Raw genomic sequence first — 14,693 nt, forward strand, 5'->3', positions numbered from 1 at the left:
TATGTCTGAAGATGTTACCTGTGTGTGTGTGTGTGTGTGTAGTCTCTTTGATTGCATGGCTGATGCCAGTGCAGTCTACACAATACATCCGTCTGACTTTACTCTCATGCAACCAGTCACACACACACACACACACACACACACACACACACACACACAGGTTTGTTGCAAGCTGTGACTCATGAACTCTCCACCGTCCTTCGGTTGCTGCTGTGTTTTGAAGTGTGAGCTGTGTATCTCTGCGGTGGTCACGGTCTGGTTAGCACCAAAAGATTCAAACACCTGGCAGCAGAGACTCCCCCACCTCTCTCCTCATCTACCTCTATGGTGCAGGTAGCACCCGTACCACACCCGAGGAACACGCCATATTAAAGTACCTGCACAGTGGGATTATACCGATAAGCTCGGCTTGGGGGGCACAGCCCACCTGTCTCGTCGTGTCCACAGGTGTGCTGAGGAGACAACACACACAAGGAGCTCCATATGTGTATATATATATATATATATATATCAGTCTGTCCACAGTCCTGAGATTTCTCAATCTGTTTTCACTCTTTCTTTCTCTACTTGACCTTTTGTGAAAGATGAAGAGACAGGTGCACAAGTAGAAGCTTTTAATTGACCAAAAAATACAGTAATTATTCTGCTCTGCTGCATCAGATTGCATTCATAGACTTGCCTGCACTCTAAAACTGTTGTTTTTACGGTAAAAAACTGGCAGCTGCGGTTGCCAGAACGTTACCGTAATAAATACGGTGCAACTTTTTTCTAATATTACGGTAAAAAGATATTGACACTGTTGATTTCATGTTTAAGATTGCATTTATTCCATTTTTTACCGTATAAATAAAAGGTTTTTCCATCAAAAGATTTGACATATAATTGACAAGAAAATACTTTATAAATGCCGCATAAATTAAAGATTTTACCATTAAATATTACAGTATATTTCTGTTAGAGATATGGTGTTTAGTTCATTTAACAGTGAGAAAAAGTATTTTTACAAAAAAATAAATGCAAAAATTACAGTGATGCTTTTTGTTACAAACACGGTGCCAATGTATTTTACAGTAATAGAGTAATGTTGTTTTTTTATTTATTTAAAACTTGTAAAAATACTGTTCTGGCTGATATATACATTTACAGTGTTTGATTGTTACTGAAACTGAATTAACCCATTTATCATTTTACAGTCTTTTACTGTCATGGTTTAGCAGTTTTTCACCGTAAAATCTACAGACATTTTTTACAGTGTGTTTTTGCAATTATTTTGGAAAAAGCATGGAAAGAAGATAGAAAGATTATACATAATGCTTACAGCAGCAGCCTCAGCATATGCAATAATGTATAAAATGTACGATGTATGAGAATGGGATGTTCTGAGGAGAACAGGAGAACTCAATCCAACATACTGTATGCTTGATTTTAATGGGTGGTTTGTCTCCAAAACGTCTGATAAGTCCTGTCTCTCCTGTCTGTTTGTCTCTGTCCTCTCTCAGGTTGAAGGAGATCGATATGAGCGAGTATGACGCTGCCACGTACGAGCGCTTCTCCAACGCCGTCAGGAGACAAGTTCAGTCTCTACGCATCATCCTGGACAATTTACAGGTCAGCCGTCACTCCGTCACATGAAATTCTTTAAAAATGTGATAACTGTACAGTGAGACAGCAAGGACTGCCCTGCTGCTGACCCTGTCCAGTCAGACAGTAGAAGTGGATGATAACTGGTTGACCTGAAACTACCCCAGGGGACAGGAAGGAGGGGGCGCTGTCCCACAGGAGCGCTCTGATTGGTCGAGTGAATAAAAAGCGAGAGCAGAGGGAGTGGTGGTCAAAAATCCAGGATGTGATATTGTCTCCATTCCATTATTTTGGTTTAGATTTTCCTCCCTTTGTTTGAGCTTCTTAGGGGAAATGTGTGTTGATGCATGGCTGGGCTTTGTGCGTGCATGTGTGTGTGTGTGTGTGTGTGTGTGTGTGTGTGTGTATGTGTGTGTGTGACAAGAGGAAAATCTTGCAGCATGTGAGAATGATTAGAGAGCAGCGACACTAAGCCTGGCTCTATTATTCTCCTGTCCAGGTGTGAAGCTCTGTTTGTATGTGTTGTGGTGGGCGGTTCTTTGTGTGTTTGTGTGTGTTTGTGTGTGTGTGTTTGTGTTTTCCATCCAGGTGTTTGCAGCCGTGCCAGCCGCTGGCTTTGAAAACACACGCAGGTTATTGTTTGTATTGGTCCTTGCAGCCCGAGGCGTCTTCTCCTCTGGAGATTACACCAATCAGTGCAGGCGTGACGCTGTGAAGTCGTGTTATTTTTATCATACCTGAGGAGTGATTTAAGGAGTCACACAGCTAACCATCGCTGTCAGGCTTTTAATAAACTGATAGTGTATTGTTTCCACCCCTTCATTCCCCCTGAGGAAAGCCCCGCTCTATTTGTCTCTCAACAATGGCGTGGCGTGCCAGATGTAAACACCTGGGCACGTTGGGAAATCAGTCCCAACTGGCTGGAAACTTGCAGTTTTGCTCTTATTTTCAGGCCCAATGAAATAAAATGTTTCTATTTTCTTTATTTTACCAGGAGAATCAGAGGTGTCTCAGCCTGTTCAGAGTTCTCAGGAAAGGAAAGTAAATCAGAGACACCCAATAGGAGGAGAGATATGTTGATAATGTTGAATGATGCATGATGCAATTGCTCCATTAACCCATTAAGGCCTAAAAAGCCTGGAAAAAATGCCTGCAAAACCTTTGGCCGATTTTAAAATAAGCCCCTAAAACCTGAAGTTTTGTTAGTAATTGTATCTGTCTTTTTTTGGTAATTCTGTGTCTTTTTTGATAATTTTGTGTCTTTTTTTGGTAATTCGGTGTCTTTTTGAATAATTTTGTGTCTTTTTTTTGTTAATTTTGTGTCTTTATTTGGTAATTCTGTGTCTTTTTTTGGTAATTTTGTGTCTTTTTTTGGTAATTTTGTGTCTTTTTTTGGTAATTCTGTGTTTTTTTTTAAATAATTTGTCTTTTTTTGGAAATTGTGTGTCCTTTTTGGTCATTTTGTGTCTTTTTTTGGTGATGATTTCAAAGTTCTGGAAAAGTCTCATGTTGCATTGCAACACTCCCACATGTATTCTGATGCATTTAATTGTCCAAGAGATTGAAAATAGGTGGAAAAAACTACAAATACTACAAAACGACATATCCGCTTTCCAGGCTTTAATGGGTTAACAAAGAGAGCACAACATAGCAACCTGAAGCTTTTTGGCACCTTTAAATGCTCTTACACCATCCAGTTTCATTTATCAACCCCTCAGAGCTGTAAAAACAAGACCCAACAGCTTTGTGTTAGGCTTTGTACAACACTAAAACATGTTGTATACATTTTAAGACGTGAGATTGTGATTTCAATCCAATCCACTTTATTTATAAAGCACAATTTTAGCAAACACAAGGTTTCCAAAGTGCTGCACAAACAATAAATACATAACACAATACAAAGAGATGTAGTAAACAATAGAACAGTAAGATGCAATAAGATAAAATTTTAAAAAATGGGATAAAAATAAATCAAATAAAATGTATAAAATAAAATGTACTGCCCGCACAAAATAAAATATGCATGAATACAATAAAAACAAAAAACATAAAATCAACACTCTACGTGGTGTTAAAAGCCAACGAGAAGAGGTGGGATTTATTTGTCCTTATTTATTTGCATGAAATTAAATTATTTGAACACATAATGTGCCATTTTCTGGTGCTATTGGGTCTCTCTGGATATAAAGCGTGGGATCATGGGAGTTGATGTGATCATCAGCTTTGCCGTCAGCTGTTCCCGTTCATTCAGGAGGTTTTAACCAACAGAAGTCTACTTCTCTTAAAAACAAACAGAACTGCTGATTAAAACTCATAAAACACTTAATAGGGCAGTTTAACATAAAGAAGAAAATTCCCCTGGTGCTGTTTGGTGGAGACAGGACAACATATTTTTGTATTTAACCCATTTAACTTATTTTGGCTGTTTGCCTGTGTACATTTAAGCCTACGCATTTTTTCGTAATAATTCAAACATCGACTATCAGAAAAAGTACAATAGAATAAATGAGATAAAGTCCAGGAGTATTTAGAGTATTTAGTCCTAGTTAAACTTTATTCCGAAACATTTGATAAATATGCATCTCTCCTGTCTTGCACTCTACTGTACTGTACTTTATATATTGTGTAAAGGTGGTCCATGGTTGTTTAAAACAGCTATTCTCAACCTTGGGGTCGGGACCCCAATTGGGGTCGGGAGATTATTTCTAGGGGTTTACAAATCATTTTGGAAGTCAGCTCTGTCTCCACTGTGTTAAAGTGTTCATGTGTTAATGTGTTTTAGTCTTTTTGGTCACTTAATTTCTTTTTTTTTTTGTCATTTTGTGTGTTTTTTTTTTGTCATTTTGTGTGTTTTTTTGATCATTTTGTGGTCAATTTGTGTCTTTTTTGGTCATTTTGTGTCTTCTTTGATTATTTTGTGGTCAATTTGTGTCTTTTTTTGGTTATTTTGTTTCCTTTTTTGGTAATTTTGTGTCTTTTTTGGGTCATTTTGTGTCTTTTTTGGTCATTTTGTGGCTTTTTTGATCATTTTGTGGTCAAGTTGTGTCTTTTTCGGTCATTTTGTGTCTTCTTTGATTATTTTGTGGTCAATTTGTGTCTTTTTTTGGTCATTTTGTTTCCTTTTTTGGTAATTTTGTGTCTTTTTGGGGGCATTTTGTGTCTTTTTTGGTCATTTTGTTTCCTTTTTTTGGTCATTTTGTTCCTTTTTTGGGTGATCTGAACTGTGCGTGTGAGATTGTGTTCAGTGAGCGGGGGTCGCGAACAACATGCATGTTAAATTGGTGGTCACGACTCAAAAAGGTTGAGAACTACTAGTTTAAAACAACACATGCAGGTATTTTCCTTTGTGCAGCTAAAGTTAAGTACATTGTGTTCACAAGCTGTCAGCTATTGTTGTGAGTGTCATGAGACCTGCTGTCTGACATGATGTCTATCTTTATGTTTTGTGTGTGTACTCATGATGTGTTATGTAAAAAAAAAAAACCTCAGTATCATAATTATGATCACCCTGATCTGATGTTAGAGGGGAGGAGCAGATTGTGCTCCTTCTTTTGTGCCTCCTTCTTTCTGTAATGGAGCTCCTCTTCCTCAGGGAGGAACTGAAGACAGGAGAAAGTGCTGCAGCTCTTCCTCTCTACTGTTTTCTTTGAAGTGACCACAGTGACTTGTGTGCACGTTCTTAACCCTCTGGACCCCAACAAGCCGTTTCAGGGCATTTTTTGCTCTTTTTACATTTTACTGACTGTGTCCTTGTATTTCACTGCGATATATACAATCTATAAGTCCTGCAGCTCAATCAGCACAAACATGTCTTTGTGCAGAAGTTATAATGTCACAGTTATAATGACAGAAATCATTAAAAAAGAAGAAAAAAATGTAAGTTGAATTTCTTTGCTAAATATTTTTTTAAGAAGAATAAATTTGAGTTTATATAAACAACACTTTTCCAAGTGTCCACAAGGGTGGGTCTCCAGATATTCTACATATTGAAGTGTTGTCATGTTTCCAGCCTCTCCTGTCCTCTCCCCTCTGCTCTGTGTAAACAGCCTCTCCTGTCCTCTCCTCTCAGCTCTGTGTAAACAGCCTCTCCTGTCCTGTCCTCTCCTCTCTGCTCTGTGTAAACAGATTTTCAGTGAATATCTGTCACGTGACCGTTGGTCTCAGCAGAATCAAGTCATCAAGTCATGTCTGAGGAGCAGAATTTAATGTTTTTAACTGCACGTTTTAAATGACACATGTAGAATAAAATGATTCTGACAGAAATATCGCTATTGTAAGCTTCTTTTGGGTCACTTTTTCTAACGGAAACTTTCATAACCTAGGATCCTTTCGAGGAGCGTCTGAAAGCTTAAATTCTGTTTAGAATGCCTGTTTTTACAGTTTCTTTCTACTGTGTGTTTTTGGTGATCTTTTCAAGAAAACGTGGTGTTCACAGGGTTAAACTCTTACTGTAAATAATAATAATAATAATTAATAATTCATTTAATTTAATAGGGCGCCTTTCAAGGCACTCAAGGTCACCTTACAACATGGAAAAAACAAAAAAACAATGCAGAACATTATAAATCTTCCTTGTAGACATCCTGAATAACAACTGTCTGTTTGTTTTTTTCTTTCACAATCTGCCCCGCCAAAATAAAATCATCGTCCCGCAGATAGATTTAAAAATGTCTTTATTTATTTAGTTGATTAGTGCATAACATGTACTTAATGTGTGTCCATTTTCAGGCTAAAGGAAAGGAGCGGCAGTGGCTGAAGAACCAGGCTCTGGGAGAACTGGACGATGCTAAAATCATTGATGGACTGACTGGAGAGAAGGCTATATATAAACGCAGGGGAGAGCAGGAACCAGAGGTGTGTGTTGCACACACACACACACACACACACACACTCCCAGACTCACACACATAGTTTTGACCTTTATCTGTCAGACGATACATTCCAGTGGTGTGTGTGAGATTATTATTAAACCCGGCGTTTCTGCTGGAGCTCACACACAGTTTATAGTCATTTCTGACTCAGTAGACCTCTAACACACAGCTCAGAGATAGTTCCCACACTAATCATACAAACATGCACTAACCATAATATGCATGCCATGTTTTTCTACCTTATTTAGCTCCAAGCATTGCATATTTTTGGTCTGCGCTGAAGGTCTACACTGAAATAATTGCAGCCGGTTTTGAAACTTAGCCTTGTGTTGAATGTTATTTTAAGTAAAGCTCCACCAAATTCCTGAAAAACACTTTCCAAGGGAGGTATTTAGTCGTTGTTAATTGTCTTTGAAAATGTTGTGTTTGCAGCCAGGAAGTCCTCAGCAGAAGCCTAAACGCCTACGGGTGTTAGCGGATGTGTCGGGCAGCATGTACCGCTTCAACGGCGTGGACGGCCGGCTGGAGCGCTCCATGGAGGCCGTGTGCATGGTGATGGAGGCTCTGGAGAGCTACGAGCACAAGTTCAAGGTGAGTCCAAAGGATCTGGGCAAAAGTTCTAATTGTACTACTGCAACCATTAACCGTTTATCAGGCGAAGATCCGTATTTGGTAACTTCAGCGGATATCCAAAATAAAAAATAATTGTGATGATAAAGGCTTAAAGAGTCTGGAAATTTTTGGTTTAGCTACTTTGAAAGTGCTTAACCCTTTATCAGGCAAAGAACTATATTTGGTAACTTGGTAGGTAATACAGGTAATATTACCTGTATTACCTACCAAGTACAGGTAATATTTTGAGAAAAAAGTTGCAAATTGACTAGATTAAAGTGGCAGATCTACAAGAAAAAAAGTCGCAGATTTAAGAGAAAGACGTGGGGAAAAAAAGCAACTTTTCTCGCAGATTCACCACTTTAAATCTCTTAAATCTGCGTCCATATTTAAAGCATTGTCTACCTATCACGGCTGCATACGAGTACACTGCAGCCTGACCAGCTGCAAGTATTTCTAGTGTACCAGATTTCTGAGCCACCTGTAAACTGACTTGTTGTAGCTTCTAACATGGTCAAGAAAAGCAAAGCAAGCTGTGCTTGGCTTCAGTCGGGCTGTCATTAGTGTAAATGGCATATATTTTGAGTTTTTGACCTTCTCATTTGTATCAAATGGCCAATTGCCCATCTTGCACAGTCATTGGACCATTTGCCCTTAGTTTTTTTGTAAGTAGGCAATCAAGATGAGGAAATTAAGTTTCAGGCCGGTACCCGACTTGTACCCATAAATGCTCCTCACTTCTTATAGAAGGCCTTTTTTCTGAAATCCGTCTAGACTAATACGTTTACAGGAATGAATAACCTTCTGAACTTCACCACCTGACCGCTACTTTCTAATTTTATCCACTGCTGGGGCTCTTTTGACAAACTTTTTACCCCGTTTGTTTGATCAAAGAAAGCTCTTTATAGAGAACAAGGAGTCTGTCTTAGCCAGGAGAGGAAGATCATGCAAAAGATGGAGGGATAGAGAGAGAGAGAGAGAGGGAGGGAGGGAGAGGGAGGGAGAGAGAGAGAGAGAGGGAGGGAGGGAGAGGGAGGGAGAGAGAGAGAGAGAGAGGGAGAGAGAGAGAGAGAGAGAGAGAGAGATATGAGAGTGTGTAAAAAAAGTTAAAGGGAGACAGACTTCTTGGCCCCTAAGTGACACTCAATCCAACCTAATACTGATCACATATCAGTGCCTCACACACACACACACACACACACACAGATACAAGCACATTTCAGTGCGGTTCATCACATGCTGGTGTTTTTGCATAACACTTGTTACATAAAAGTGCATCTGATAACTCATAAGACATCTCCACGTGTGTGTCTGTGCTACATTGTGTCTCACAAAGAAGAATCTGTGACTTCAGAGGTTCATTTCCTATTTATTACAGCTATCAGACTCCATTTATTTGCCAAAAAAACAACAGAAAACTTGCACATCAGTGTGTTGAAAGTAAACAACTCAACTTTAATTTTAGTCATTTTTAATTTGATTAATAATTTGAATTGAAGTGAAGGATTTCTTGGTCCCTGAGGTGTAAAAAAACTGAAAAACATTTATATCGTTATATATATTTTATACAATATAGTTTTTTACCCAGCAACAGCACGTGGACGGCTGAGACACAGAGTCGCATACCTCTGACAACCACAGTCATAACTGCCCTTATTAGAAATAGCCCATATACATAATACCTGGGTCCTGAAATAGCTGAGTGGGGCCCACAGTGCCGGCTGAGCCAGAAGGCGTGTACACTGTGGACAGGGTTACTATGACGATGGGTGCAGCTTGGATCGAGGAAAGCTACGTTGAAGTTACGATCTGATGTTTCTGCACCATCACACCGACGTCTTTACACATTATTCCACTTACGGTTGGGTTTATACACAAATCTAGAGCTGCCACTTATGTTCATGTGGTACAAAACATGAGACCTTTGTTCCATCTTTGTCAAATTTTCTCTCACTTCACTTGTTTCTTTCCACAGTACGACATAATCGGCCACTCAGGCGACGGCTACGACATCGAGCTGGTCAGATCAGACAAAATCCCCAAAAACAACAAGCAGAGACTCAAAGTCCTCAAGGTACAGATCAGGAATCAGTCCATTCAGGTTCTGTTCTTCCCACCAACACACATGGAGGAAAACAATGCTTTGTGTTGATGTATATTCTTCTTTTTTTACATTACATTTGTCACTGAACACAATCTCACACGCACAGTTCAGATCACCCAAAAAAGAAACAAAATGACCAAAAAAAGGAAACAAAATGACCAAAAAAAGACACAAAATGACCAAAAAAAGACACAAATTTGCCAATAAGGACACAAAATAATCAAAAAAGACACAAAATGATCAAAAAAGACACAGAATGACCAAAAAAGACACAAAATGACCCAAAAAAGGAAACAAAATGACCAAAAAAGACACAAAATGACCACAAAATGACAAAAAAAAAGACGCAAAATGACAAAAAAAGACAGAAAATTAATTAAAAAAAACGATAGAAATTGACAAAAAAACAACACAAAATGACCAAAAAAACACAAAATGACCAAAAAAAGACATCGACCAAAAAGACTAAAACACATGAACACTTTAACACAGTGGAGACAGAGCTGACTTCTAAAATGATTTGGCGACCCCCAGAAATCATCTCACGACCTCAATTGGGGTCCCGACCCCAAGGTTGAGAACAGCTGCTGTATATGACCTGACATGATAAAGTAGAAGTTGACTAAATGGAGCCTCATCAACACCTGATCATATTCACACCTCAACAATCCAATGTACAATGTAAACTTGTTCTTTTTAAAGAACTCTTCCTCTTCTGCCTGTTCCTCCTCCTCATCCTCCAGACCATGCATGCCCACTCTCAGTTCTGCATGAGTGGAGACTTCACTCTGGAGGGCACAGACAGCAGCATCAAGGAGCTGGCACGTGAAGAAGCCGACGAGCACTTCGTGGTGGTGCTCAGCGACGCCAACCTGGAGCGATACGGCATCCGGCCGGAGCGCTTCGCCCAGGTCCTGACCTCCGACCCCCAGGTCAACGCCTTCGCCATCTTCATTGGATCTCTCGGCGATCAGGCCGAAAGGTGAGGAGGTGCAGCCGGGGGGGGGAGGGCATCTTGGTGGAGTTAAGTAGAGCGGACAAATAAGCAAGAGAGGAAATATGAAGGATCAGTGGAGAGAATGAGGAGAATAAAAAACCTAAGCCAAGGAAGGATGACAGGAAGTAAAAAGGAGAAGATGTCAGGAGGACAAGAGCAGAGTTAGTCATGAAAATAGAATTCCCATGTAACAAAAGTTGCCAGTTTTGTAGATTCTCCATTAAAAATTAATCTCTCAACTGCGGCCGGTCATCCAGAACCAATAAAGAACAACTAGAGCTCAAAGTGAAGCAGAACAAAGATTCTCCAACGAGTCTCTCTGAGGCCTCCTCATGTTCCTGCTGCTCCTGCTCACCTTTGTTGTGTCACATCCCAGATTAAGTCCTTTAAGCTCTGCAGGCAGGACAAAAGAGGAGTAAGTGCACTCTTGTGTCTGCTTTGAGAAGCCGCTGGCTTCATGCTTAGACCGAGCCGCAAGCTAAAGGATTTCAGAATGACAATGACCTGGTCTGCACTCAGGACTCTGTGAGGAGCAGGAACAGACACAGAGAAGAGCCAACATGGCTCACAGAAATCCGTGAAATAGCCACGGAATCACTCAAATTTCCGTGAAACTGACACGGATTTCGCTACAATGCAAGTTAATGACAGTCATATTTTTCTGGCGAGATCTTCACCACAAAGTGATTATGTACATTCACTGAGTGAATATTTAGAAAATAAAACATATATTTCTCGCTAGAAATGTGATCAAAATCCATTTTTATGCAGAAACAAAGTAAAAATATTAATTTTTTCACTAAAAATGAGAGAACTGTCCGCCATGTTTTTTGTTCTGACGCCAGGACCTTGAAAGTCACGTGACTTGGAACAAACCAATAGGAACAAATATCCATGGGATGGCCACGGGATATGACTGTCATTAACTTGCATTGTAGCGAAATCATTTTACATTTTTAAATTAATAATTTAAATTCAAAATTATTTCACGGATTTCTGTGAGACCAGGTTGAGAAGAGCTACTGTGTGTCAAACAAGGGGACAATTTAGAACTTAAAGGTTTGTTCAGCCTGTTGTCGTCATTTCCACCATGATTTAAAGACCTGTGAAGATCAGGCAATTAATCAGCTGATGTATGAAAAGGCACCATGACATGGTGAAAGAGCTGCTGCTGGTCACAGGGTGAACACTCTCTTACATGCACAGGGACTTTTTGGGGGTAAAATGAGGAAAATGTCTGGAGCTGAAGAATAAGTGAAAGAAAGAGACCTCTGAGCCTTTAAAACAGCTACAGGGGGAATTACTCTTTAACTCCAGAAGTCCAGGTTGGGTAGAAATTAACTCTGAAAGCCATTCAAACACTAAACAGTCTCTGGGTTGAAGTTAGGATGTGAGGATGAATGAGGAAGATATATTCACATGGAAGCATGCATGCATAGGAACTTGGGGAAGTCAAATGAACAGCTTGAAAGGGTCCAAAGGTAAGTGGTGAACTGCCAGAGGTAAATAAAAAAAGGTAAGCTTAACCAAAACTGAAAAATAATGTACATTTCAGAATTATACAAGTAGGCCTTTTTCAGGGAACAAGAAATGGGTTAACAACTTAACTCTATGGAGTCTTGGGCTATTTTGTCCATTTTTGAATTATTTTCATGTCTTTGTAAGTCATTTTGTGTCTTTTTGTGTGGTTTTTTGGTAATTTTGTGTCTTTTTTTAGTCATTTTGTGTCTTTTTTTGTCATTTTGTGTCTTTTTTTTGGTCATTTTGTGTCTTTTTTTGGTCATTTTGTGTCTTTTCTGGTCATTTTGTGTCTTTTTTTGTCATTTTGTGTCGTTGTAAGTCATTTTGTGTCTTTTTTTGTCATTTTGTGTCTTTTTTTGGTCATTTTGTGTCTTTTTTAGTCCTTAGTCCAACATAAAATGTGATTTTGAATCTTTTTTTTACTTTCAAAACACTATCATGCTCAATCAATAATTTTAAATGTAGAGTAAGAGTACACTGAGACATTAAACTGCATCATTTTCAATTAAATTCTGGAAAAGTTGGTGTGTTCTAAAACTTTTGACCAGTAGTGTAAGTTAATTTTAGGACACTTTGTGAGGACTGTTTTTGTCCCTGTTTACTGCTGCTGTGTCCTCATGTGGAGGACAAACTAACTAGAAGAGGAATGTGTTTATAAATGAGGGGAATGAAAGAGCCATCAGATGTAGAGGGTGTATTCTAAGGACTGAATCTCAGTGGAAGTGGTTGTGTTGTCTTGTTTTTAAGCTCCTCCATGTGAGTGACAGCCATTCACTCACACACACACACTGGCTTTATGTAGCACTAGCTCACACAGCAAACAAGCACTTGTCTGTCTTTTTGTTTCCGGGGAACGATTCTGTTGCTAACGTTTAGTCTCTTTTTTCATTTCAGGCTCCAAAAGACCCTTCCAGCAGGGAGATCTTTTGTAGCTATGGACACTAAGAAGATCCCCCAAATCCTGCAGCAGATCTTCACCTCGACGATGCTGTCCGGTGTCTGAGACACATTCACTTCTTATCTCTCACACTCAAAACCTCAAAAGTTGCTCTGCAAGTTCTGAAACTTGTCAGACTTTGGGTTCTTATCTCAGCGTGTCCGTAACCCACTTTCTGTATCAGATTATTCAACTTTATCTGAGCTGTATCAGTGCCAAGGACTTGCCTTCGTGCAGGCCTGAAGGGGAAATTATCATATTTAACAGAAGCCTTCAGTCTCAGGAGTAGGGTTGCAAAGGGGCGGAAAATTTCCGGTAAATTTCCATGGGAAGTTAAGCTTGGGAATTTTGGAAATATTCCATATTGGAAGCTTTCCATGGGAATAATGGGAATTTAGGAGAACTAATTGGGAATATATTATATACAAGCATAAATATAAGCAGAAGTCATAAGAAAACATCCATACAAAATGTTTTCAACAGATATTTCAACAGATTTATTTGTAAGTAGAGTAGAACACGTTCTAATTACTTGTTTCATGGATGAACAAAAACAGGAGTGTTGGGCCCAATATCACCCATCCCCTAACCACACTCATTCAAAAATGCACATGTGCCAGTAGGGGGCGTGGTCTCAATAGCCATGCAGTAAGCAGTGTGCTCTGTGCATGTGATTGAGGAATGGCATGGTGTATTTGAATGGCATCTGGTTGTTTTAGTCAAGATTATGCTAAAATATACTTTCCTCAACTATATTTAAGTTCCCTAAGAAGAGCCAACCTTCAATTTTAATAAATTCCCGTTAATTCCCATTAATTCCCGTTAATTCCCTTAAATTCCCATGGAAAGTTTCCGTCTTTGAAAATTCCGGGAATTTTGCAACCCTAGTCAGGAGCCTTTAACAGTGTTTGTTAGCGTCATGTTTAGCTGCTGGGAGCAGATAATGTACAATGTGTTCTGCAGAAGCCTGTGATCTTGTGTGGGACTGGACTGTGTGACATTATGAGGGCGTGGAGCCAGTCTAGGACCCCGTGTGGGGATCAAACAGTCAGAACCTGTTGTTGTTTTCCTGTTTCGTCCCGCCTACGCTGACGCACGCACACACACGTCTTCGTCCTGTTTTTGGGCTGCGAGCTACTTTACTCAGAAGGAAGGGTCTTGAACCTGAAACAGCCTCACTCGTTTGGACTTCCTCTTCATTTATCGTCTGTCACACCGCCGAAAAATACGAGAACACTGACGCGCCTCCTGACCGACACGGGGACATGATGAGCTGCTTTAACTGGCTCCTCTGGAACGCAGCAATGAGTGACCCGGGAATCTCCCACCTGACTGCACACGCAACTCTTTAAAGGCAACCACTGTTGCACAACACCAGTGTGTGTGTGTGTGTGTGTGTGTGTGTGTGTGTGTGTGTGTATTCTTGTACTTCCTACATAGTGAGGACCAAGACACGTTTTTAACCAACAGAGTGAGGACATTTTTGCAAAGTGAGGACATTTTGGCTGGTCCTCACTTCTTTAAAGGCTTTTTTTTTTTTATATTTCAGACTTTGTTTTAAGGGTTAAAGGTTACATGATAATGATAATTAACTGAAACTGTATTGTGTGGTTACAAAACTAACTAAAATTATAGTGAAAATGTCCTTCGTTTTCATCTTTTTTTCATACATAATGAAGATGGATCAGACAAAGGAAATAAAGGAAACATTTACTGTGACCTCTTTTAATCTCCCACCCAACAAATACCCCATTATAAAAAAACTAAAAATAATAAAAACTGAACTAAAACTAAAGCATATCAAAAAATTAATACTAAACTAAAACTAGCAAACTCACCCTAAAAATGAATTAAAACTAATGACTTCACTATTCCAATGAGGGCCCTCACAAAGATAGAAGTACAAGAATGTGTGTGTGTGTGTGTGTGTGTGTGTGTGTGTGTGTGTGTGTGTGTGTCCTCCTAGAGCTTCTATGACAACATGTTCGAGCCCTTTCCTTCCTGCTGCTGGACCTTGTGACGCCCCGGGTGCGTCTCAGTCCTGCAGGAATCTCAGATCTCCTTTCATTG

The 14,693-nt window shown here is 39.6% G+C and overlaps 1 protein-coding gene across 1 annotated transcript in view; it reads left to right on the forward strand.

Annotated features, from left to right (window-relative positions):
- The window catches only part of vwa8 (von Willebrand factor A domain containing 8), a 114,157-nt gene extending 100,850 nt beyond the window's left edge, over positions 1-13,307 (forward strand). Inside the window, exons 40-45 of the mRNA XM_059342204.1 lie at positions 1,500-1,608; positions 6,310-6,435; positions 6,885-7,043; positions 9,040-9,138; positions 9,912-10,150; positions 12,581-13,307. Coding sequence (XP_059198187.1) covers positions 1,500-1,608; positions 6,310-6,435; positions 6,885-7,043; positions 9,040-9,138; positions 9,912-10,150; positions 12,581-12,689 — 841 coding nt within the window. The 3' untranslated portion in view covers positions 12,690-13,307. The remainder of the gene's footprint in view (positions 1-1,499; positions 1,609-6,309; positions 6,436-6,884; positions 7,044-9,039; positions 9,139-9,911; positions 10,151-12,580) is intronic.
- Positions 13,308-14,693: the final 1,386 nt, after the last annotated feature.

The sequence above is a fragment of the Centropristis striata genome, chromosome 10 (genome assembly GCF_030273125.1).
Source record: "Centropristis striata isolate RG_2023a ecotype Rhode Island chromosome 10, C.striata_1.0, whole genome shotgun sequence".
NCBI classification, from domain to species: domain Eukaryota; kingdom Metazoa; phylum Chordata; class Actinopteri; order Perciformes; family Serranidae; genus Centropristis; species Centropristis striata.